The sequence below is a fragment of the Netta rufina genome (genome assembly GCF_964035555.1).
Source record: "Netta rufina genome assembly, chromosome: 26".
In the NCBI taxonomy this organism is placed as follows: domain Eukaryota; kingdom Metazoa; phylum Chordata; class Aves; order Anseriformes; family Anatidae; genus Netta; species Netta rufina.
The window spans coordinates 350,166-376,989 of NC_140150.1; the positions used below are offsets into that span (position 1 = coordinate 350,166).

Genomic DNA, 26,824 nt, shown 5'->3' on the forward strand with positions numbered 1-26,824 from the left:
TACAGAAAATTAACCCTTTTTATTGATGCATTGCAATTGTTCTACATTTTTACCATATTATGTAGAAAATACTTAAAATACAAGCTACTTTGTAAAACCAAAGACAAACATTGAATCCAAAGATAAACTATGTTTTCACAATGGACCCTTTTCCCATATAGTTAGTATTAAATTTTTAAATATCTATTTCTTTTGTTAAAATGATTTTTACATACCCCCTAAGTACATCAGCAATACAAACATAGATCAGTAATTCAGAAACTACCTGTATCTAGCGGCCTGTAAAAAGGAAGAGCACAACCATAAAAGAAAGTTAGATTTTACACAGTAACTAGCATATCAAATACATTTAATAAAGTAGGAATTCCATTGCAATATCAAGGATTCAAGCAGAAATACTAACATTACATATAATGTACTGCTACATGTAGTGAGATAGATATATTTCAAGCTGAATCTGAAATCACACATTATATAAAGTTTAGCAACAAACAACCATGTGGACATGCGGCACCATTCAGAAGTTTAAATAAAATAAAAAGAAAGCAGGGCTGTGCCAATCCTGTCATTTAGAAGCAATTTAGTTTCATGTACTAAAAGAAATTGCTGAGTCAGAGGTTAATTACTGCATCCCATCAACTAGGTGCTAAGCAGGAAAGCTTCAGACATTGCCTCTGCAGTGGCTATCACAGCTGTGAATACAGGTCAGGAACAACTCTGATTTAACATCAGTTCATGGATCACATGAATGAATCTAGATGGGACTGTGGTTGCCAAATATTCAAAAGGTGAATCCCAAACTATTTCAGAAAAATAGCGATTAAGGAGTACTCCAATTTCTACCCAGAGAGAGCATATTTCTTTGCAAAACGCGTAGCAGCTCTGAAAATGAGGACAGTTGATTATTTAAACTAATTTGAAAGCTGTATATGCGTGGGAAGAAGGGATGCGTCTCCTTAGAGCCAACTACAATCTACTTACATCGGGCAGCACATACCAGGGGCCAGACTGAGATCTGCCACGCTTGTGAAGGCAGCGTGCCGAGGTGAAAACCTGGTCCTGCTGGGGTGGCTTTTTTGTTTGGCTGGTTTATGCCGTGTTTCACAGAGGAATTTCAGGGATACCAACGTGTTGTACGTAGAGAATGATTCAACTTCCCCATGTCGTTTCCATCTTGTCCTCTTTGTTCCAATACTTTTGGAAACTAGGACAGTGCAAGAGATGATACTGTGCTTTGGGAATACATTTGACTGAGTTTAATGATCGTTTTAAACTGCTTTTTTTTTTGGTGGGAAGTGGGAGCAGAGGAGTGGGAAATTTCTTCAAATTTTTAGCACATTGTGCTAGCGGTCTTTTTTCCTGTTACAAGTGCACACAAAACACTTTACTAGTTGTGAAACAGGCCATGAAGTTTTCCTGAAACACAAGAATTGGAACTTGCTTTGCCTTTTGATGGAAAGGCACAACTCTGTACCCAAGAGGTATCTCACAGTAAGTACTGAAAACAAGCAATGTAATATGGAAAAAAAGAAAGTGCTTACAGCAACAAAGAGCATAGTTTACACCCATGATATAAAATAGCAAGATCAGTTGGTTATCCTCACTTTTACAGAAGTGCTCTGACTAGAAATACACCGAACAACAACGTCACTAATGCTACTGTCCAGTTCAGAAGTCCTTGATCCCTCTAATGAAGGAGATACCAAACCTTTAACAGTTCATCAATTTCAGGTCAGTCCAGACTTTCCTCTATCAGTAAAAAAGTTAATTTCAGAAATTAATTTTGCCCTTTTCACGTACTGGTCAGAGAACTGGCCTGTTTTCCACTGGGACGGAACACGAACTGGGATTCAAGGTTACCAAAACCTCTTATTGCTGCAGTAATACTACCGCTCAAGCGAGTTTATTATCCACTTGGACAAGATACTTAAGCCTATATACTGAAGATGAGAAATAATTCCTAGTACAAGGGACCCAAGAAAACAAAGTGTAGTTTAAAAACTCCACTGATTATGAAAACTGAGTATTTCCTCTGCACACTAACTAGGCATACAGCTGACAAACCTTCCCAACAATTCCACATTAGCAGTAGCTTTATAAAACTTTAATGGTATTATGTGCTTTACAGCAGGCTCTCTTTGGTATAAATATTCTATCACCAAGCTAGCAATATTTTACAAGAAATGTCTGCTATTAACGTGGGGGAAGGTAACGCCACACTAATCTAATAAAAAGTGATTGCACATATTTAATCACTTCTGCAATATTAGACTAAACATTCCAATGCATTCCCAGCACTACCCTATTCGAAATGCACTGACAGACATCTAACAGTACATGTGCCATTTCAAGGAAAAGCTTTAAGGGAACATCGCTTCACTCCAAACAAAAATGTAGCTTTTTATGATAGCATTAAAACCGAGAACAATGCACCTATGCAACATACTGCTGTTCTTGCTGTGATAAGCTTAGTGAATTGCTTCAATTCGACGGGGGCTTGCTGGTCCCTCATAAGGCAAGCTCACTGTAAACTCTATTCACACTACATCATCATTTAAGGCACTACAATAAGGGGACACACCAAACAACTCTTCATCACACATACCTGTGCAAAACAAATCAGAAGGTATCCTTTTCTCTCATGAAGCTCTACTCCTCTTTCAGTGCTACAGTGATGAGCTCTAACCATTGCATTATATCACATACATTCCAACATGAATCAATTCATTTTGGTTTAAATACAAAGGATACATCAAACTCCATCCCCAGGAACGTTTAAGAATTAGACAAACACTAAGTACAGAGTTCAAGTATAATCACTACACATTTTGATTACAAAGACAGAACATTTGGGGTTAGCAGGAAGTTTTGCTTGTTATATTTTTCTAATCAATATGTACATATTTCATTTTATGTAAAATATTAAAACACCACCAATACAAAACTTCTAAAATAGTTTTAAATTCAGTAATAAACTTTAAAATCTGAATTTTTTTTTCTTTTTTCTCTTTTTTTTTTTTCCTCAATTCCTACATGCATGTACTGTATACAAGTCTTATTAAGAGCGCTTTAAAGTAGCTGTTGACATATCCAGGAGGATACGCTCACAGGAGTATAAAAAGCTGTACACATCAATACAGTGATGTTTCATTGTATTTTAAATTGTTCAACTCCCTCCTAAATGAATCACGTGAAGAAAAATATTAAGAAAAACAGAACAAAAAAGTCCTGTGCTTCTGTGAAGGAATCCAGCTCTGTTTTAGGGCCAGCATCTAATATGCTGCAGAAACCAAATTTTAGAGCAGTGTGGCACTATTCATTCTCAACTGAAGACTACAGCATCCTTGCAAAGATGTTGAGCTCTGTTACACAGTGAGATCTTGAATAAAGTTCAAAAAACTTAAGAGTTCTTCAATGAATGCAATAAAAATTTGACTATGCTGTGGAAATGCAGAATTTTCAAGAAAAAACAAAAACAGATTTCAGGGTTTATGTTGATTCCTGAATATATAATGTTGCTAGTACAAGGCAGCTGTCTCTACCAGTCCTTAAAAATTAAAAAAAAAAACAAACAAAAAAACAGAAGTAAACACAAAACTTTGACAGTAACATATATGGAGATGTAACGGCTTTTACAGAGCCAGCAATTTGTCAGAGACAAATTAAAATAGAAAATAAAAATTAAAACACTAAACTTGATTTTAAAACTGTCATAGCAACACAACAAGATAAATGTGCATTACATTTTTAGTGGCAATATGGATTTGTGCAAGCTGCTGAAAAAATAATCTGCTAGTCTTTTTGTTTAAATTATCCAAGTTAAAAAAAATCATCAGGATCTGTCTTCCAAGACAATGATTTTCCTTCCCCTTCTCATTAGCATAACAGAACAATTTTAAATAAGTGTGACCATGAACTTTTTAAAAGCATTTATAAAAAGTAAGTAAAACTTTAAAAACTTAATTAGTGACCCTCGTACTGGTAACAAAGCATGCTGCTCAGTTAGTGACTGAACTCACTAGAGACATTTTTGAACAACATACCAGCAGAGAAGGGAGAAACAAAAGCCAGGCAGTCATTACCAGGTAAAGGTTCACCTGAAATCCTTCTCCAATCTCTCAGGCCTATTGCAGGACAGTGTTCTACTAGGAACTACAAGTATGAGTACTGGTTGATCTTTGTAGGGCTCAGCGGATATCCAGTGTAAATAGCAGATCCTCTGGAAGCACCAATATAGGACTGGGGAGCAAACTGGTGTTGGTACTGGGCAGGTGGAACATTTGCAGAAGTCAGCAGACTTGGACCAACACTCACAGGGACCTGGTGGACAAGTGTGCTAGGGTGTGCAGCGTATTGGGTGTGCCGTGAAGAGCCCTGAGGGGAGAACAGATGGGCGATGGAGGTGGTGGAGCCCAGTGGTGCAGCAGTGGTTGGAGCGTAAGTGTACATATGTGGCTGGCTGGACAGGTGTGCATTTGCAGTTGCTGCTGCCAGGTGGGGATGCACGGGGCTGCTGTGCTGAAACGTGTAGGGAGCCTGAGAAATAGTTGACGTGAGGGGTGCCACATAAGCTTGTTGCCTACGTGGGCCTGCATTTCCACTTCTCTCCTGTGAAGCCAGCACTGTCGTTTGCTGGTTCTGCAGGGAAAAAAAGTAAAAGTTAGGGGGTATCCTCAGGGAGCAAGAAAGGGTTCAGCCAGAGCCTCCCAATCAACACCTGGGTTCTAGCTGCAGGACCGACACTTCTGTCAGAAACTCCCTTCCCACCTTTTGATAATTTGGCAAGGGTTACTGCAGCTCCACTAAAACCAAGGTTACTTTTCCTCCACAGTGAGACCAAACTGCCACACCTGGGGTACCGCAGTACCTGGCTGTACAAATGCAGGCAGGCTCTAAGATTGACCCAGCCTGTTAACTCTTCCTCAAGGTGCCATTCTGCACGTCATTTAGAGGCAGCAGGGCTGCCCCCTTTTACAACAACAAAGCCTGTCTCGTCCCCATGCCAGAGATGGGCTGGAGATGTATCACTTCCTCTCTTCCAAAAGGCTACCGCAGCTTGACTCAAGCATCAAAAGTAGTAACACAAATTGAAGTAAAACCAGGCTCTAAGGTTTTAAGGGAAGTCAAGTGCTAATTGTTAGGTTCAAGGTTAATCTCCTGGTCAGGGCTTTGTGAGATCTAGAAAAAAGTAAAGAACAGAAGAATCCCCCTCTTCTCATACTGTTTAGTGCCTTAAACACTACTCAAATTCAACAGCTGGATCCTGGTGTCCCTCTCCCACCTGAGCAGAAAGATTCACTCACCGAAAGACAGAAATGACTGGGAGTATAAACAAAGAATACAGGCACAACTGTGTTTCCCTCTCCTGTGCTCTCATACAGCAGCAAATTCTTTGGCCCAAGAAACTTCACCCATACTTCCAACAAAGTTTACCCTACCCTGCACAGCCACAGAACAGAATCATCTTCTAAGAATTAATGAGGTAGCAACTGAGAATCCTCTCGCAGGGGAGTCACTCTGTGCCATGAAGTGTTTCTAAAGCAACTGACTGCATCATGTTCAAAGGCCAGCAAAAGCCACACGGTGATTACCTGGCTGAGATTGAGAGGCTGCACACCATTTGTTACCACACGATGTGATCGATACCCAGTGGGTGTTATACAGCATCCTGATGATTGCCCGCTCACAGAGGCCACTGGCTTGGTCTTACTGGTGCCGCTCAGGATGCCTGAAAGATTTCAAAAGCTTAATCCCTTCTTCCCCCTCACACTCCACATACTGTGATAACCAGCTTAGGTAACCGAAGAACACATAGAACCTACTTCCATAACAGAGCCATTTCTTCAATTCTAATTTAAAATTTGATGGTACAAGAAAACATTGGGAACTTTTACAGATTTATGTGTAGCCAAAGGTATAGATGAAAGGTAAACGTATCAAACTAAAAACAGACTGAAGCTTGGATTCTCAAAACATCAGCTATGAAACTTCAAGCTGCTGAAGACCTGATGCAGACAATTCAAAATTGTGAGGACAAAGCTGTCGGGGATGAGACAGCATCTGAATCTTGGCAAAAACTACTGAGCACAGCAACCTATGAGAGCATACCTACCTGAAGATTGGGTAGCTACAATGCAGTCATTGAGCTGTGTTTTCAATGGTGGTACAATGATAGTACGGGAGTTGGAGCTGTCAGATGCCCCTCTGCTTGGCAGCTCCAGGGCACCGCCTGTACTCCTGAGAGAAGAAAGTGGGTCTGTGGCATAGGGGCTGTTCAGGGAGGAGTCAGAATCAGGGGAGTCGTTAACAGTAACGTAGCTGATGACATTGGATCTCTGCTTCATACCCAAACTGCAGGGGGGAAAAAAAAACACAAAACAAAACAAGAAACATTCTAGTTTTTCCCACAAGACATCTCCCTCGCAGATCTCATACTCTCCTCCTAGTCAAGTGTGATTCTGGTTAATTAAAGAGACAAATTATACAGTGGACATGATGCAGCCTTTTCAGTGGCTTTGTGCATAGCATTCCCCACTCTCCCCAACACTTGGGCTCATCTGATTTCTCCTGAGTACTGGACTGCTAAATGAACTTCCTACCTGGCAGGTTTGTATTTGCTGTCTTCTTCCTCATCAGTGTCACTACGAATGGTGATGACGCTGACGGGTGGGCTTGGAGTGTCTGGGATCACAATGGGCTGGTGCTGCTCCTGCACTGGGACGACCACGTTGGAGGAGGAGGAGTTGGAGCGCAGAGGACTGCTCCCAATGAGCGAGTAAACTTGAGTGGGCACAGTCTCTAGAGTCGTGCTGGGCCTAAAGGAAAACCAAATCAGTATTCTTCTGTGTCAGCAGGCCAGGACAAATCAACGCCAGCATTAAAGACAGCTAGGCTTCAGCAGGCTGGAGCACACGTACAAAAAGAAACGTCTTGAAATACCCAGAGAACCTCATACAATCATACAGAAAAATGCCATGGAATGTGTCCCAGAAGGGACAAATGCTTTTAGCAATGCTCTGAGCAGGACCTATCCGGCTGAGCACTATCAGAAACCTGCCACCTCTTGTCAGTCAGATGTAGTTCTGTCAGTTGTATTGTCATGACACCAACACATCCTGAACACATAAAAGCCCCCTTTGACCAGTACAGTAAAGTACTTGGTCAACCATCATCCTTACAATGGCATTGGAAGTAAGATCACTTGAAACAGTGACTACAGTACAAAGGCCTTATCCAAGACATATTTAAAAGCAACTGTAGCACAAACATTACAAAGACAATAACTCTGTAATCATAAGAATGGTTTTTCCACACCGTAAAAGCGACCTCCACAACACACCCACAGTATCTTCAGGGGTAGGAGATGAATCCTTACTTGGCTGCACTTGGCGCTGGCTGCTTGTTCTTCTTTGCTGGAACATTGCTGTTCTGCTGCTGCCTAACAACGTGAGCAACCCCAACGTTCAGAGGCTGTGCTGTAGCTAACGTCACATGGTTGGTCAGTAGTGATGGCTGTTGCATGAGAGTGCTATACTGATTTCCATGCGAATGCGCATTCCTGAGGCAAAGAAAAAAAAAAAGACCCAAATCCCATGACAGCACTGCAGGCACTGCAGCGTAGGCACAGCTGCACTGAGCTCCTGCATGACACTGAAGGGGAGGGTGAAACAGTGCAGGTAGTACTGCAATGGCACGTATTTTCACGGGCATAGAATTGGACCCTGTGTAATCCCTACCTCCAGTCAGCTAACTGCTGGCCGCCACCAATCGTCTCTGGAATCACAGCTGCTGGCTGAACAGAGTTGTGCAAAGCAACCCCTGGGAGCTGCTGCCAAGTGGAAGGAAGCAGTATCTGCTGGGTTCCCCCAGGCCAGGCCTGCTGCAAAACAGCAAACAGATACACAGGCTTACTAGATCTCGGTTCCTACAGACAGAGAGAGACTTGTTCCAAGCAATAAATGCACTCATGTAGATTGTTAACTTGCAGAGATAAAGGCACATCATTGCACTTTCTCCAAAGGCCTCAGAACAGCAAGAGAACATGAAAAACAGAAAAAAGCTTCTCCTGACACCTTGCTAACCTTTTGTTTCCCAGATGTCACCTGGGAAAAAGTTGTACTGCAGAATGCAGACATATCATGCTGCTGCTGGATGCAGCAAAAGTGTTCAGGACTGTTTTGCATGTAAGCTTATGCATCCTGCTCTGCTGAAAAATTCCAAAATGTGAAGCCAATTTAGTCCTTTCTGTTTTTCTGGATTACAGGTCTCACATTGAGATAGCTGAGATAACATTATTATCATGGAAATGTTTCCCTTATTGTGGCTTTTCTATACTACTTTAGTTGAGGTGGAGTACATTTACTTACATGGGAGATACGTGAAGATATTTTTGTTAGAATTATTAACATTCCTGTTCAAATTAACAGAAGACAGAATTTTCTGGAAAAGAACACTGAAGTCTGCAGTACAATATTCCCATGATTTTGAAAATACATGCCTCTTTATTGCAGATTGAACTGCAAAATATAAAAACACGCTGTTTTAAACAAAATATTTCTGCAAGTAACAGATCCACGTATTACAAATACCGGTTCCAAACAAGAAGCCTTCAAAGCAGAGAACTGCTAAAACCTCTGCCAACATAAGCGGAATAATAACAACAATAATATTGAAAAAAATAAAGAGAAACGTGTTAAAAGTCACACCATGCGTCTTTCCAAAAGCCAACACCTGCACAAGACAAAGCAGAGAGTTTAATACAGCGAGATATTTAAATTCCCAACGAGAGGCAGAAATCGGGCCTTCCAAGCGACGAACTGTTTTGACAGAGGAAGGACAAAAATATGCAAAGCTTAGCAAATGGCTAATGCAAACTCAGGGGAAGCAGCAGGGGAGAAGTGTCGGAAGCACTAAAGGTGAGCAAATTCACGCCAAAGGCTCCCAGAATCCAAACAGAAATAGGAAGTCCCAGAGAAACTCAGAATCCAGGCTCACAGTTTGGAGACAACTGGCTCTGATCTCCCATTGCTGTACAGGGGAGCTGAATGTCAAGTCCGCTGTACATGCACAAGAGAATAGATCTAATTTGCCTATTGAATCAAAAGTCCAAGTGCACTTTTGAAAACATCACTAATATCTCACTTGTGTCCCAAGCTCTGCTACAGTCACCCCTTGCCGTTTTCAGAGCCTAGATTGCAGCCTTTCAGCAATCAAAATTCAAGAGGAGGAAAGGAGATACATCCCTGGAGCTGTTTTAGCTCAGAGCTGTGACCCAGGAGAACCCCACTCTCCTGCCTTCCCATCCTCAGAAATAAGGAGTGGTTAACTCGGTTCAGAAGAACTCAATGAGTGGGTTTTAATTTCAGTACAGGTATGGCTCGAGCAAATTCCACTTCAGGAGAGGTCTCCATCTTGGAAGAAAATGACACTCAAACTACCACTAAAGCCACAAGAAACAACATGGTTCACAGAAGAAATGGAATGTGCTTTGAAAGACACATGAAGATACCAGCACTGAAGCGTACTGCAATGTTTTCATAAGCTTCACTGATCTGATTCTGGAGTTTTACAATGACTTCTCTGTGGCACTTCCAAAGTTGTTCTAATGCAGGTGTCAAATTAATACAAAGAGGACAATTTTGAAAACATGTACTTTCTAAAGGTGTATTACTTCCTTCCCCCATCATTTTTTTCCAATTGTTCCAAATACCCTACAAGCTAGCTTACTGGCATTTTAAATACTAACGCTCACCTTTAATTTCAAACAAGAAATACATATGAACAAAGTATCTGTGAAGGACAGTATCCTTTTCTGGATGAAGCAAGCTACCTGCGATTGGCTACAAATAACAGAAGGCCAGAAAACTGTCAGTGTTGAACAAAGGTTAAGAGAAATCAACTGCTAAAGCAATACACTAGAGAATTTGCTATTATTAGAGGTTTTAGCCTGTGCTTAATGACCTGAAACATTTCTACATGAAAAGCAGCTTTTCAAGTGTTGAAAACAAAAGTAGGTAGCTAACTTGCCAAGTAGTTCAAATTCTGGCCATCCAGGTACCTGTAGCAGAGTCAAGCTAAAGGCTGATTCCTTTGTATTCAAAAATCAAAAGGCAAAGATAGGACAGTAAGCAAAGAACGAGAACAATTATAACTCTTCTATAGCCTAGCTTAGAAGAGCTTTATACTACTAGGCTAGTAAAGAGTAATAGTCAATGGATCTGGATTCTTTACAGAGCCACACTAAACATCAGAGTCAGACAGTGCTTCAGCAATGTTGGGGAGGAAAACAACAAGACATTAAGATGTAGCGAGAACACAGCCACAAGATGGCACATGCTTCCATGCCCTCTGCAAGTCTAAGTTAAAACAAAAACTCAGTTAGTGAACACAATCAAGGGAGGCAATTACCAGTACTGCAGCCGTCTGTTCTACTAGCGCTGGCCGGCCGGCTGCGCAGTTCAGAGTAAAGGGAACCGCATACTGCGGCGTGATGGTGGCTACTTGAGGATGAAGAGTTGCTACCATTAGTGGTGTACAGCTTCCCTGAAATGTAGATCAGGCAGTGAGTGAAACAAACGTACTGAGGCGGGATAAGTGGGTTCAGCAATAGGACCAGAAAAGGTTTCACCTCACTGGCATTTTATGGTGCTTGAGTAGATTCCAGAGTTGTAATGGATGCAGTGAAAACAACACTCAGACCCTCTAGGCATGTTCCACTATGCAATTATATGTCCCTGGGGGGAACACAAGGAATGGGGAATTTGGGAACGGGATCTCTCTGATGACCATAACTGAGAAGTAAATATGAGATAGTGTTCAGCTACTGTTATATTTTACCAGGTCCCAGAGAGCAAGTTACACTGTCTCTTAAATACACTACACTAAGCCATAACAAACTGCACCCCCAGAAGGGCACGGTATTTAATATCATACCTTCAAATTCACATACGGTACTCCTGGAAAAACTAAGACATTTATTAAAAGGCACCAGAGGTCTTTTTGTACCATTAAAGAACAGTTACTTGTAATGAAACTACCAAGAAACTACCAATATTAGTCTCTCAAACATCTAATTAAAACTACATTTATAGTCTACAATTTGTACTCTCAAGAAAAATAGGGTTTGGATTCAGGTGGGCTTCCTTCAAGTGTATTCTGCTGTCTGGATACTGTTACCTGTATAATTCTGCCAAACAAAACAGAAATCACAGAATGCCAACAGAATTATTTGGACTGAACAATCTAAAATTACTCCTCTGCAAGTAGGTCAGTAGTACAATATACTTCCTGGATGGTAAAATTAATAAAGTATGTGTTAACGTCAGCAAAAACTTAAACTATGCAAATAAATAGAACTATGGTCAAATTAAAGGCAATTACAATTATTCAGTGAATAATACTTGGGAATGACTGGGCACTCAGTATATATTAGAGATTTTTTTTTTTTTTTAGATAAACACATTTTAGTTTACAACACTTTACTAATGTTTTAAACATCTTTTTAGAGTGACCTGTGAATTTTGATATCGCATGCCATTTAAACTGCAAACAGAAGTAGATATGTCATTGTTACAGCTCGATTCACACAAACAATGCAACCAATTGAGAATTCAGAAATAATTCCATTGATTTAAAGACGAAGTCATAACATGCGTTATCTTTGCTACCATCTCTGTTTTCTGGGATCTCAATTCTCAAATAGATTTCATCTAAATTTTGCTGCCTTATTTTTGAAATGTAGGCAATAGTGTACACTGCTATCTGTAAGGCGGTGCACAGCTGTGTCAAAAGTGTTTTTAACAGATGGAAAGCACACATTTATTCCTGTTATTAAATCAATCCCTTACAAACAGGGAAGCACATGATATAAAATAGTTTAGACTTAAAATATTCCAGGAGAAAAACAAAACAAAACAAACAAGAAAACACTGTCTTAGAAGTGATCTCCATTTAACCTTTCAGTGCTCTGAGAACCCTCAGCATTCGCCCCAAACACCAGGTGAGTCAAGTTCTCCTTCATGGTGGTAGGAATTGCAGTTTTCTCTGAACTTTATTTATTTACCTGGGTGAGAACTCCAGACTGGATCTGCAATGGCTGTGCTGCAGGTGCTTGTGGTACAATTGGGACAGCATTCTCCATCCTAACTGGGAACCCAGAATGTTTCGTAGTTGCCTGAAGTCCAGCTATGGGACAGAATAAATCACAGCTAAACTAAACTGGTTTTAATTATTATTATTCCCAAATCAAATTCCCACCAGGTAAGAGAAGACATGGTCAGATGATGAAAAAGAAAAGCTGTTCCCTTTAACAAAAGCTTACTAGTAAAACACAAGCTGAAGTAAATGTGCCTGCAGCCCTAATACAGGGCAATCATGGACAATCAGCCCTCAAATGCTCAGCTCTGTTCAAGTCTGCAGTCTTGTTTTCAGAAACAAACAATCCAGATGTGCAAGATAACAGACATTAATTCTGTGTTGCTTTAGACTAACTTCAAAATTCATGCCTTACACTAGCAGTTCCCACTTCATAAATAATACTCCATATTAGCACAATCCAGGTATGAACATGAATGGAGAACTTTCAGGATTAACAGAGCTATGCTTGTGCTAACTTTATTTATTTGCCATCTGTGACAGTTTATTTCTTATTAGCAAGCTACACAATTGCATCAATGGTTGTGAACTGGCTTGAAGACCAGATATTCACTTTTGACATAAAAAACATAGCAAGACATTTTCTTGTTTTCAGATGGGCCTGACTCCGCTGTTCGCTGCTTTTTGAGTCATGCTGTTGCGTTCAGTTTGGGGGGAAAAACTGGTTGAACAACCAGAGAAAGACTGCAACCTGGGCAGGCAAGATACTGTCACCTGTTTAAGCATGACCTGGAAGAGAACCAAATTGTCTACACACGTCTGACCTGATTCTGCATTTATATCTGATGCAAGAGCATTGAGCGACAAGCACAGAGCAGCACTCTGTACTTTCTCAATATAGTGTTAATCACAACCTCTCATTTTCATCTAACTGAAACAACAGTACCGTACAAAGGATTTTTCAACTTACTTTGGAAAGCAGGGGGACAAACAATGAATGTTTGCTGGAATGGGTCAGTCTGTGTGCAGATCTGGGTGGTTCCAGGTTGCAAGGAAACACTTTGTTGTGCCACTCCTGCAACTGGTGCTGCGGATGATGGATACAGAGCAGACTGATAGTTCAGCAAGGAGACATCTGAGTTTGCCAGGGAAAGAGTAGCAGCAGCAGTAGAATTGGAAGCCAATACACTGGCCTAGAAAACAAAAATATTACAGATTTATTACTCCTCCTTGTTATAAAAACAAACAGGAACTGTCAAGACTATAATGTGAAAAAAGCACTAGGAAAAAGTTTTAGGTAAAAAAACCTAAAACATAAGAAAAAACACAAATTTCATCAACTTCACTTACATTGCTGAATTGACAGGTCAATATGATTAGCTGAAGAAGAGAATGACTTGGCTTGAGTTTTGGAAAATTACACTTCAAGACAAGACTACAAATTAAATATAGTATTTTGCAGAAAAGGCTGCTCCTTTTCTTCAGTTAATATAAAACAGCTACAAGATGCTATTACCTGATTGTGTACTGTATTGAGCTGGTTGTTAAAGCTCATTGTCAGATTTGTGCTTGTATTAGGAGCAACATGAGTCGTGAATGGGCTCTTAATCTGATTCACTGTATCATACATATTAACTCTTCGTTTGCAGATCTCCATATTCTGAAAGCAGGATTTCACACTGAAACAGAAGACAGAAGGAAAATATGAGATACGTAAAAATATTATCTACAATATACCTGAGACATGACATTTCTAACTATGTCCTAAAACATGAAGAGGAAGCTTATGAACATGCCTTTCCTTACACATGCCTTTGCTGTTTGCAGATCAGCCAGGAACTGCAGAAAACAGCATCAAAGTAGACGTGTGCTATTCTGTGTTTCTACTAAGTCTTCTTGAAACAAAAGAAACAACCTAAGGAAGCTTACTGATTACTGTGGGGAAAATCTAGTAGATGTGTCATTGTAACAAATGGGTGGTTCAAAGTCTTCAGCGGAGTAATTCTCTTATCTGCATCAATAGTCAACATTTTCTTCAACAAATCAATATACTCCCTTCGGTCAGCCTTCTCTGCCAACATGTCAGTCCCTTCTAAGTCTGTAGACATATTCACCTTGAAAACAAAATTGCAGTAGTTAAGCAAACATCACATTCACTGCTGCTTAACAATTCAGTAACTTCATATCAAGCAGAAATAGTTATTAAACATTTCTGTCTCTTAGCCAGCTTAATTTTAGGTACTACAGCACCATCATGCAACTTTTCCCTTGCCCCTTCTAAAAGCCGAAGTCGAACTTACACATGGAACCCTCAGCTCAATAAGAAGCCGGTCTGCTCAACAGACAGCAACCAGGCTTCATTCTCCACTGCCTGGCAATATGCCCTTTCTATTTTGCAGGGCTGTAAGAGGCTAGCAAATCAGAATGGCAAGATCCTACATTCTCTGCACAAATGTCAAGCCATGACAATAGCTACAAAAGCAAGAGAAAATCGATACTGGTATGTTTAAGATGCAAGGCCTCATTATTAAAAACACTCAGATATTCCTCCTTTTCACCTCTGAAAACATAATGAAAAAAACAGAAGAGTCTGTAGTTCCTGTCAGCATGCTGACATCTCCAAAGCTCAGTAAGAGGCCTAATCCTATAAACACATCTGCAGGTGCTTAGCTTTCCTACTACTTGACTGCAGCTAGACTACTTCTAGTGATGTAGGCTAAGCACACTTGTTACAACCACCAGATCAAAGCCTAAGAAAGAACAGGAAATCTCTAACAGCTTCATAATTAATATTTTTGTAGTCTTCAATACAGTGATTTCTGATGCAAATTGGCTCCATGGCAAAACTACATTATTTTTTCAACAGCACGTGGAAGACAACTGCTCCTGCCCAGGAGCCTCCTTTTTAGAGACCCCAATAATCTAAGTACTTAAAATGAGTTATCTGTGTGTTACAATATTTCTACACACCTGCGCCATATCATCCAAACAGTTGAATATATATTTCCGTGCTTCTTTTGATTTTATCCCTGTCTCCAACTCGTGTTCTTCTGGGGTCTGTAAAATAAAGCATTTGTTAATATAAACTGAGATTTGATAAATTGAGATAAAAGAAAGAAAAAGCAACAAGAAAAGAGTTGAGCCAGGTAATCTTTTGCCTGCTTTAATATAAATTTTATGTTAGTGTGCCAAACCAAAGAAGCCATGGGTTCACATCTGTCAAACTAGATCACTCGTTAACCACAGTCAAAGCTGAATTACCAATTGGATCAGTTCACTTCAAGGTTTCCTTAGGTAGCGCTAATGTGAAGATTTCTCGTTTAGGAAGAGAAAAGGCTATAAATGTTTTTAAGTCCCCCATTTGCAAAGAGGAAAGGCAAAACTCCCTTTGGAAGCTCAGCTTTAGAGCTAAATCAAGCGTACATCTGATTCTTTCCTGTCCTCTGCCAGTACACAAACATTTCTGTTACTAAAAACCACCACCATGAAGTACTCCCTACTTTTCTCAGTATTGTCAGGAGATGACAACAAGATGACATACTTCACCAAGACTGAGCAGACCATAATAGGTAATAACCATTATCTCAGTTACTTTAACACCCACTCTTTGCTGGTGCTATCATTCATAGCTGCTATGGTTAGATGAGTACTAGGAGGTCTGCACAATTTCTGGAATGCAATACACAAGTCAGCTACAGATTGGATTTGAAATAACATTCAAATATACTCAGAATGTTTTCACAGCACATTAAGACTAGATGTGAATTTATATCAAGTCCTCACCCATCTAGTTGATCAAGGGAAACCAGCTGATGTGATCCTTTTGGATTTCAGTTAACCTTTTGACACAGTTTCCCATAGGATCCTACTGGACAAAATGTCCAGCATACAGCTGAACAAAAACATCATCTGATGGGTGAGCAATTGGCTGAGGGCTCAAAGGGTTGTGGTAAATGTGACCGCATCAGGCTGGCTGATGGTCACTAGTGGGGGGCCTGAAGAAGAGGAGGCTGAGGGGGGGATCTCATCACAGCCTACAATTTCCTCATGAGGGGGAGCAGAGGGGCAGGCGCCGATCTCTTCTCTTTAGTGACCAGCAATAGGACCTGAGGGAATAGTGTCAAGCTGTGACAGGGGAGGTTCAGGCTGGACATCAGGAAGAGTTTCTTCACTGAGAGGGTGGTCACGCACTGGAACAGGCTCCCCAGGGATGTAGTCACAGCACCAAGACTGTCAGAGTTTAAGAAGCATTTGGACTGTGCTCTCACAGTCATATGGTCTGAATTTTTGGATAGACCTGTGTGGTACCAGTAGTTAGACTCGATGATCCTTATGGGTCCCTTCCAACTTGGGACATTCTATGATTCCTCAATGAACAAAACAGAATCAGTAATCAAAGAGACAAACCTTTAGCCTCCACAGTGGGTATCCCAAATTTGGATCTCTGTTAAAAAACCTGCTTGTTTTCGTTCCCGCACTGAGCAGATACTCCGCTGGAAGGCCTTGAGTTTGCGAAATATAACGTATCTAGGAAAGAAAATAAAAAGAATGAGGACTCTCAGTAAAATGAGCTATTAGCTAATGGAGTAATGATCAGACAGATTTGTTCACAGGTAATAAGAAATAACCTGTAAATAAAGGATGTCCAGATAACTGAAATTTCCTTTATCATGACCCTCTCCCAAAAGGAGTCTAAAAGCTTAAGGAAAAAAAAAGTGATAACAGAAACTGATTTACAGAAATGAGAACGGGAAACACAATGTTAAGGTAACAAGGCCTTGTTCAGATTTTCATATATAGTTCCCTCAGCGTGTTTCATTTCTTATTTGCAGAACTTCTCCTATTCCACTGTGCCAAAGCAACTGAATATCGCAGGGCACTAAACTCACTTGTGATCCTTATGAATCTACTGATTCAGTTTTCACTTATGCCACTGTGGATCCTAAAGAACCTGCAGGTGAGTATCTTTTTTATCTACACTTTAGCTCAGCTAAGCAATCTGCTGGCTTTATGAGACCTAACTATGGCTTTATAGGCAAAGGATTTTTAAACAATAATTGTAAACCCCTTCTCAAAGCCACGAACTCATTCCTGGAGGCCCTCTCGAAAGTTCTGCGTGAGCTTCATTTGCTGCTCCAGAAACCTCAGAAAATATGAAAAACGTCAACCTTACTTTTCAAAGGCAATTTGGATATCAAAATCTACTACATGAAGTCACACCTCACGCTGCCTCACAAAGGACTGCAAAATCCTGTCTATTAAGCAATGGAAAAAGCACCTCCTCCCCACCCACCTACATGACTAGATAAGGTTCTCAGAATTACACAAAACTCACTGTGCAAGGAAACCACCATGGTGTACCTCAGTTATTTTCTAACTCACTCTGCTCATTAAGGTACCACCATGCTTCCTTTGGAAATTTACAGTGCCAGGAAGATATAACAAAAACTTACCAAGTTTGAAAACTTACTTTTGTGTTTTGTCACATAAGGAAAACTATACCAAGCGTTGTCAAAAGACACCACCATAAAAACCACAGTGGAAAAATTAGCATAAAAAAGACTGTCATATAGACATTTTGTCCTTTTACAGGCAACTGACTAGCCCAGGTAATAATGCTAAGTATCCACGGAACGAAATAATTAGCTCAAGATGCCTTTACAGCCACTTGCCACTGTATTTCAGAGACAGCTTGGGGCCCACACCTTGCATTAAAAATGAGGGCCGCTGTAGGTACTAACAGGACAGGAATGATAGGCTTGCTTTGTTTCCACATGGAAAAACTGCCCTCATGGTGAAATTATAGAGGGTGTTTCAAGTCAGAACACACTCGTCACTTCTGTTTTGACAGTAATGTATTTCAACAGCTTTGGGGTTTGGAAGCCAGGGGGTTAACTGTAAATTGACTCTATATTGGATGACTACATTCAGCTCCAGTTAAAACACACAGAACTGTGCTCTACTGTGCAGTGACAAACCAACACTCAGAATACCACAGACAGAAAATGAACTCAAGATGACAAACAACAGCTCATTTATATTAGATGAAATCTGATGCAGGATATGTTGGGTTCAGAGGGTCTGGGCACAGATCATTGTGGTTTCATTTGAACACCCGCACATCTATCGTGTGCTCTTACCTGATCATACTCTGATGCTCCTGGATACAGAGGCCAGCCTAGAAACAGCTCAGCTATCACACAGCCCAGTGACCACATGTCAATAGCTTCACAGAACGGTAAACCCAGTATGATTTCAGGAGCTCTGTTGAAAACAAAAGGATGAAAAAAAAAGAAGTAAAATTTTTGGCTCAGAAAGCATACCTAAAAATTACTCTAGGTAATGTTTCTCCTTCCCTCATCCACCTCCAAGTCAATCCATGTGAAACCAGGGGACGCACCTCAAAGCAGAAGATCTTTCCTCAAGCATCGTAGCAAATGCCAATCTTTTTATCGTTTAGCAGCACGGTTGATTTTGGTTTATTGCCACGATGCCCTCCAACTCATAGGTGGGAACAGCGTAAAAGTCCTAGCTGGCCTTTATGCAAATGTGATATGAAGTTACTCCTTCAATAGCTGGTTTGATGACACGTGACAGTATGTATGGTGAGAGGCATCCCTGAGACTGCACGCAGCCTACCCTAACAGAACTTGGAAGAACAATTCTGGCAGACTGTGCTTAGGCTTTCCTCTGAAGGCCTCCTTACCCCAGGAAAGCAGCTGCCTACTTGCATGTGGAAAAGAATGGCATCCGCAGAGCCAGAGAAAGCAGCTCTTCAGAGAAACGCCTGGTTTCTGTTGTCTGCTTTTCAGTCAGGGTTTCTTTGGAGAGTTTCAAGACGAACAAATGGACAGCGGGCAAGGAGAATGCAGCTAGAGATTGTGACTGCTCTGCAAGGTTGTGTTACAGGTTCTGTGCACCGAACCACGCCTAATGCAAAATTTACCTGTCTGGCCTAGCCTTCACCAGAAGGTGATGGAAAAAAACTCACACTCAGGAAGGATCCACTTCCTGGACCTCCTAATTCTCAGTTTGGAATTGCAGGGAGGTTTGTCTGGAACTGACTCAGAACACAAAATGATGTAGTACAACTCTTCACCTACACACTGTTCTGAAACAAACTGATGCTGTTCTGTCAGGCTAAATTCTGGTCATACATTTGCATATAGCATAAAACCCAAGTGCTGCAAGAACCATGTGAATCGGTATGGGAATTTACTCTGGAAAGTACAGGAAATATTAAAACCTCGCTCTTCTTCATGCATAACTAACACAACATCAAAAGAAGACAGAAAAGTCCTGAACTACAGGCCACATACTTTTCTGGATATGACTTCAGTAGCATACTCTAAGGCTAGCATGCCATTTCTTGTATTAGACTGTATGTTATGTTCTGTTGTTTAAAAATAAAAAAAAAAAAAAAAGGTTCTGAAACCCATTCTGATTTTCCTACAGAATCCTGAAACAGGGTTCATGTAACACACAGGTGTCAACAGATCCAATACCTTCCTCAACTGCTCACCCTGGATGTACCTCCCAGCTGTCACAGCAAGAAGTGATTCTCCAATTAATCAATCACCCTTTGGGTTATAGTAACAGAGATACAGCTTCTGGTTTAGGTGCCCGTACACAACTACCATTAGCCAGTCTCCAAAATAAATGTACTCAGCTGCTCAGGTGCAGTGCCTCTGAGAAACTGTAAGAGCTATCAAAAATGACAGGGAGTTGAACCAACTGTTTGCTGCAGTGAGGTCACACCTACACACTGTTGCTCAGCTTTAAAGCAAGGAAGTTCTTATGTCTGAGCCCGTCAAGAACAGAGCCACAATAATCTTTTATTCTCATTACTACAGGTTAATTTAGCCAAGACATTCTGACATTCACTCCATTCCCTGCTATGGTATCTTCCACTCTCCTGCTCTACTTGACTGTAACCTCTTTCTACCTTCTTGCTCCTCTACCCCTGGCACTAGCTGACTTTAGAATGGTTTTGCATATGTGAACTATAATATGATTATGCTAATATGGTCAATATCTGATATTTTAATTCCAAATCTCCAGCTAAAGCTTTATATTGTAAAAGAACTATGCCAGAACAGATCCAACTCTCTGTAGGCTAACACGTGCTAACAGGAGGAATCCATTTCTGCAGTCCTTTGGCCTTCACAAGCAGAGAAGTACAATGCAGGCACATAGGGTTTTCAAAACGCCATCAGTCTACCAGCCATCATCACTAACAGTCTGTGTTCTTGATTCTCCTACTGACACAGGAATTTCCACTTCAGAGGGGACTTGAACCATCACATAAGGAAGGCTGCAAGCATAAGTTCCCTTGGTTTGGACTGCCCAGCAATGCGCAGTGTAAGTGGCTGGTGGAACATGCAGAACACGCTGATCCTTCACAAGCCCATGAAAAAATCCCAGCCCTTCCAACGGAGAGAGAGATTACTGGCAATCAAGGCTGAATGTGATGGTTTGTCTGTCTTTAAAGACACGTTGGAGTAGACTTGCATATTGGAAACCTCAATACCAGAATGATAGTAAATTGAGTTCTATGCATTTTGTTCCCTGGAACTTAAATGAACTTCTCACAGGCCACTTGATTGCACTCTGATTCCAGGACAGAGCTGGTAAATAAGAGTCTCTATCATCTCCTTTAACACTGCTATAATTAGCGGCCTTATGAGATGTGAGTTGAAACAAGACAACAGGCGTAGGTCACTTTCATAGCTGGGCTGGCAAAGATTAAAGTGATCTTTACTGTCTTAAGCTCTTTGAAATATGAAATCAAACATTCTTCCTTTGCATTTGTGCTTGCAAAGGTCTGCTCTGACTTCCAAGGCTAGCAAATAAGCTCAGTACTCTTGGAGAAGAGAGGATTCACAGCAGCAGCAGAAAAATCCAAGACTTAGTTTTAGCATTGCAAACCATGCCATGTTTACGCAGAGGTTGTCAGCCCCCTCCCTGTTAAGAAGGATGGTAACATGGAGATTATACAACCGCAGCCAGCAGGGCAGCGAGTAACACCATCACAGCTCAAAAGCCGCATCAGCAAGCAGAGAAAGTTAAAGTTGGCAGCACTCACGGCTGCTTCCCAGGCCAACATGACTGGGACAGAACTAGGGAACACAGCCCAAGCAGGGTAAGGAACAGGCAGTACTCCGCTCGGCAAGCCCCCTCGGCACTCAGGGGCAGGAACTGAAGACAGGACTTGAAGCTCAGGGACTCCTGAACTGACCCACGGGAAGCATCAGAGGTAGGGCTGGCAGCGAGACACGTGATGGCTGCGCTTGCGTGTCATGAGTAAAGCTCTGAACAGCAGGAAGGTGAAGCCTACAGGGACTTTTCACTTCTGCAAGCTGCCCGCTTCCTTCTATTGTTTCTCCTCCACAGGGAAGACAGGAGCATCCATTCCCTTCTGCACCTGATGCAGGGAACGTACACTCTGGTTTTCAGCCCAGGAATTGCTGCTGATAGACCTCAGGCCCCAGAAGCCGGTCACTGCATAGAAGAGTGACTGCCAGAGTCAGGCAGCCACTCTGAACCCACACCAGGCTTTAGAGCCAAGGAACTCTTCACAGGCACTTCTCACACTAAGTCAACCATGTCACGGCAGCAAAACCGCCCTTCCTGATGGGGCATGCTGCAGAAGCACCAGTAATGCTTGTGGAAAGGAGGAACCTGCCTCAGCCTCAACACGTCTGCCTGACAAACCCCATACTGCAGCCCAGCTGGAAGCATGGCCCAGCTGCACCATCAGCACCAAAGAAAGCTGTTGACTACCAGAAGTACAACCAAAACTGGGAGGGAGCAGGGGTGTTGGACAAAGCGACCTCCAGGGGTACCTTCCAGCCCAAACCACTGCGCGATTCCAGGAGCTGTCCCCTGGAGGTCAGCAGCCCAGGGAAGCAAAGCAGCTGCTAAGGGACCGCAGTGGCTTCCAGTGCTGCCACTGCATGGCCCAAAGCTTCTCCCTTTTTTTTTTTTTTTAAAAAAAAAAAAAAAAAAGACATGTAAAGTAGAGGTGTTAAGAATTAAATGAAGACAGGCACGTGCTTCAAAATAATGCTTCAATATGAAGAATTCAAACAGTTCAGCCAAAACTCTCCACATGAATAAGTGAATTGAAGACAGCAGAGCAAAGCATCCCCCATTCCATCAGTGTATCACTCAAGCCCACGCAGAGGAGCAGCACATTTAGCTAGTACTGAAAAAGCTGCACCATAAAGCAATGGCCCCTAAATATGCAAAGAGGCTGCATTTTTTCCTACAGACCTATTCAAAGCTCAAAGTTTCATTCAAACTGAGACTGTTTAGTGTTCAGCAGCACAGAGTATAATTAATAAAGAAATGCTTCTTTCCTTCAGGGTACATACGTATCAGAAAATTCATCCTTATAGTATCTGACTTTGTCTCTCTACAGGAGACAGAGGTTACCTAAGTCCAGTAACAGGTATTAAAAGCAAAAAAGCAAACGCAGAACACATAAACTTTAACGTCTGACAGAAAACCAAATGAAAAAGTGGCCTATATCAATTTCCTATTCACAGTATTAAAAAAAATAAATAAAAAAATCAAACTTCAAACTCATCTCAACACTAACGTGCATATGGTTAAAGCAACCCAGATCTCACACAATAACCTGGTTTCTACATCATCTCCGTAAGTTCCCAGAATATGGATTTTAGTAACCACCACCATCACACTAATTCTATGACACTAAATACTAGATTTCCACATCACAGCATTCTTCGGTCGAGCCGACACCCTTAAACACCATCTAATCTCAGGGTCCGTGCCTTTCGGTCCCCCCGCGGCAGGGAGGAGGAAGTGGCTTTGAGCTCCGCTCAGCACAGAGGTGAAGCAGGCAGCTTCCTTCCCGGCAGCCCCTTCAAGATACTTATCACCCCTCGCTATTGTGCCTCAGCCAGACTGCTTTTCATGTGTGATATTACAAACGGGAAAGCACTGTATGCCTCCCCAAACTGCTCTGCCCGCATCTGCTGCAAGTCAGACAGAGCAGACTCTTGATCAGTGGTAATCTCTTTCAGTGCAACAACAACAAAATTAATAATGCATTTTGGACTGCAAGCACGTTAACAGAGTCACAGTGCATAAAAGAAAATTGCAGTTACAAAAAACAGTTTACAATTGAAAAAATGGGGGCCAACCAGCTGAGTGAGGATCATTAGGAATGGATTAAAAAACGGGTGTATCACATGAAAGGAACAGCACAGAAAGCTGGTACTCAGTGGAAGTAAAACAAAACAAATGGGGTGAGGATACAGGGAGTACAAGGAACAAACAGAACAAGCTCACAACAAGCCAGGGCTTTAAACTGAAGCTAGGGGAAGACATCAAACAGTGCAGAGACAGGATGGGGTGGAGTGTTCTGAATGCTGTCTTGTCCCAGCTGGAAGGACTAGATACCAGTTAACTTGTGTCAAGTGAACTTGCCGCACGCTGAAAGCAACCACTAACACGCAGCCCTCTGATGCCAGTTCTCTCTGCAGCCCTAAGTCTACAGATACTTTATACTAAAAAACATCCTAAGAAACAAACTTTAGGAATAATTGAAAGAAAAAAGCACAGGTGGCTCCAGCTAATCAATTTCTGAGTTTTAACAGGTTTGCCCACAGAATAAGATTTTTTATATACTTTTTTAATTTTTAGATAGCAGTAAGGCAAAAGCCATTTCCACTTTTCACTAAGGGAAACAGAGATCTAGCTCATCCCCATTTTAAAAGAACTACAGGTCTCATGAAAACATGACTTATCAAGGGCTAATCCAGGAAGTTGTGCTCATGAAGTGAGTTCAGATGAAGGTGGGACCAGGGCAAAAAGAAATTGGCACCCCTTCGGCTTCTGTATCTTCCGAACGACTGCGGTCACCGTGCTAAAATTAAGATCACGGCAAACAATCCAAAATAAACTACTTACTCATAGCATACTGCTTCCCCAGTTTGCTGCTTCACACATCATCACTAACTAGTGACAGGGTAAATCAACTTATTGCACTAATCTGGGGTCAGAGGTAGGTACTGGACTGTACACTATGTCGCATTTGCAAAGCAGAAGTTCTATTTATTTACATGCAAGTGGCCAAAGAGATCTCCAGGAAACAAGCAGAATGGTGAACAGGCTGATCGTTTCCTTCCTCCACCCCCCAGATGGAACTGGACCTAATGGCAGAAGAGTTAAGCACGTGTAGAAGCGAACCCTTAGCACACTGATCAGGATCAGCTTTCCTCCGCCAGCGCGGCGTTCTGAGAGCAGGCACCGTGCCAGTACTTACCTGTAGTAGCGTGACTGCAGGTAAGTGGAGCACACTGCTTTAGAAACATGGCTGGCTGAACCAAAGTCTATCACCTTCACTCTGTAGGGCTGGCGAGCAGGATCCACCAACATGATGTTTTCCGGCTTCAAGTCCGCATGTATCAGACCCAGGCTCTTTAACTTCATCAAGGCAGTAGCCACTTGCTGCAGAATTGGCCGGATGTATTTCAGGGGCAACGGGCTGAACTTATTTTGCTTTAAGAAATCATATAAGTTCTGTTCTAGCATCTCAAATACAAGGCATGTATGATTCTTGTGTTGAAAGCACTCATAGGAGCGAACAAAGTTATACTCATCAGCGTTCTCACTGCTCAGACGAGAGAGGATGCTCACCTCTATCTGGCCCTGCCTAGCATAGGAAGGATGGTTCTTCAGGATTTTGATGGCTACAATCTCCTTCGTGCTACGCTTCCAGCATTTCGCCACCTGCCCAAACGTTCCACGGCCCAGGAATTCCAAGACCTCATAGGTGTTTGTCATAGAGCACAGGATTTCATGCTGGACCAGCTGATAATCCCCTTCTCCACTGGAACTGCTGCTCTTCGTGGTTACCGTGGTGGTTGTGGCCGCAGCACCCACCGCAGGTCTGTTTTGCAGCATGAGAGGTGGATGTTCCTCAATTATCTGCACACTACCGTTGCTGTCCACCTCTTCACTTTTCCTTTTTAATCCACATTTTTGGTACGGTTCCAGTAAAGAAAGGTTGCTCCTATGCGTTAGGGTTTGGCTGTTCTGGAAGGAGGCTGTTGCACTGCTGCCTGTGCTGTCAGCTGCTGTAACCACAATGTGCTCAACTGAAGGAGCAGGGAGAAGGAGGTTCTGATCGTACGCAGGGACGCTGAAATTGGCTACCTGATGAGATGAGCTAGCTTGCCCTTGAGCTGCCGGGAGGTTTTTGCTGTGGGTATAATACTTGTCACTACTGCTCTGTCCTGAAACATCCCAGACAGTGGGCTCCACTTTCAGTTTCTTGGCACTGCAGAAGGCACTCGAGGATACTGACGGAGGGGAAAACACCTGCAGCTGTGAGGCCATACCTGAGGAGGGAGAAGCGAACTCATTAGGCCTACTTAGGGGCAAAGGAACGAGGCACAAAACGGCAAGCGTTCTCCTAAGCGCCACGCGGGGCCCTACACCCAGGAAGGCAGCGTTGTGAACAGCGGGTTCCCGGCAGACCCTCGGGATTTTACCTCCCCGCCTGCAGGCGGAAGGGCGCGGAGCTCCTCGCCCAACGTCCCAGGGGCCACGGCAAACCCAGCGCCAGGCGGGAGGACGGCGCGGCAAAGCGGGAGACGACGCGAAAGCGGGAAGGCGCCGCGGAAAGCGAGGCCGGGGTCTCTCGCTGGCCTCTCCCCCCAGCCCGCGGCCCAGCCCCGCTCGCGGCCCGCTCCGCCCGGCCCGGCCCCGGCGCGAGGCCCCCGCCCGCCCCCCGCGGCGCCGCCCCGCCGCGTCCCGCTCCCCGCGGGGCCGGGCCTCCGCCGCTCGGCCGGCCCCAGCCCCGGCCCCGGCCCCGGCCCGCACTCACCGCCGGTGGGGGGTTCTCAGCCGCGGGCCGGACCTGCCTGGGGGACACACGGGGGTGCGGGGCCCCGCAGCGGGCGCATCATAGCCCCGCCGCGGCCGCCGGCCCGGCCCGCTCGGCCCGCGCACGCCGGGGGGAGCCCCCAGGCCGCTCCGCCGCCGCCGCCAGGCTCCGCCGCGCCCTCACGGCCCGGCCGGGCCCCCCCCGCCTCGCGCCGCCGCCGCCGCCCGGGCCCGAGCGCCCCCCGCGGCCCCGCTGCGCTCCCGCCGCTCCGGGCCCCTCGGCCGCCCGCGCCAGACTGAGGCAGCCGAGCCCCGAGCGGCCGGGCAGGCCGAGCGCCGAGCCCGACCACGTGACCGCGCGCCAGGCGGAAGGGGCGGCCCCGCCCCCGCCGGGCCGGAAGCGGCGGGGCCCGGACCGGGACCGGGGCCGGGGGGGGGGGGGGGGCTGCGGGGACGGGCCCAGCGCCCAGGCCCGCAGCTGGGACGCGCCTCGAGGGGTCGGCGAGAGCCGAGGCCGCGGTGCCGCGGTTGTAGCCGCACGCTGCAGGTCGGGTCTAGGAGTCAGACACGGCCTTCCTCTTCGTGTGTGTTACCCAGGGGTTCTCTGCGAGATCCTTGGGGCCGGGAAGCCCGGGGTCTGTCGGGGGTCTGCAGGCGGGCTCTGCCTTGCAGCACCCGAAGCGTGACCCTTCGCCGAGGGCCAGCCCTGGGCTGGGGCAGCACCAGCGCTGCAGTGCGCAGAGGCGAGCAGTGCCCAGCAGGAGCTGCGGATGGGACAGCACTGCTGGTTTGTGTTAAACGGGACGAGTGATGCGTGTGTTCACACACGAGATTCAAGAAATAAAACTTTCCGTTTCCTTTCCCTAACAAC

General features: G+C 43.6%; 1 protein-coding gene across 2 annotated transcripts; it reads right to left on the bottom strand.

Annotated features, from left to right (window-relative positions):
- On the bottom strand, window positions 1-26,077 carry HIPK1 (homeodomain interacting protein kinase 1). 2 transcript variants are annotated; one of them, XM_084302029.1, is made up of 16 exons: window positions 25,955-26,077; window positions 24,389-25,466; window positions 18,234-18,357; window positions 16,501-16,620; window positions 15,064-15,150; window positions 14,023-14,207; window positions 13,610-13,772; window positions 13,064-13,286; window positions 12,062-12,183; window positions 10,408-10,542; window positions 7,737-7,876; window positions 7,376-7,558; window positions 6,600-6,815; window positions 6,113-6,351; window positions 5,592-5,728; window positions 1-4,638 (listed from the first exon to the last, which is right to left on the bottom strand). In XM_084302029.1, the coding sequence occupies exons 2-16, from the start codon at window positions 25,462-25,464 to the stop codon at window positions 4,153-4,155; spliced, it is 3,636 nt and encodes a 1,211-aa protein (XP_084158155.1). In that variant the 5' UTR covers window positions 25,465-25,466; window positions 25,955-26,077; the 3' UTR covers window positions 1-4,152. The 2 variants fall into 2 exon arrangements, with proteins under 2 accessions (XP_084158155.1, XP_084158154.1); XM_084302028.1 differs by having other exon boundaries at window positions 7,737-7,879.
- Between the last annotated feature and the right edge of the window lie 747 nt (window positions 26,078-26,824).

What these genes read in the sequence shown, in the direction of transcription:
- HIPK1 (XM_084302028.1), bottom strand. Translation starts at nt 25,464, where the DNA reads ATGGCCTCACAGCTGCAGGTGTTTTCCCCTCCGTCAGTATCCTCGAGT. An exon ending in GTTTGGATGATATGGCGCAG is followed by an intron (nt 14,208 to 15,063) that starts GTGTGTAGAAAT and finishes TTTGTTTTCAAG; the next exon opens with GTGAATATGTCTACAGACTT. An exon ending in GATTTTCCCCACAGTAATCA is followed by an intron (nt 13,773 to 14,022) that starts GTAAGCTTCCTT and finishes CTTCTGTTTCAG; the next exon opens with TGTGAAATCCTGCTTTCAGA.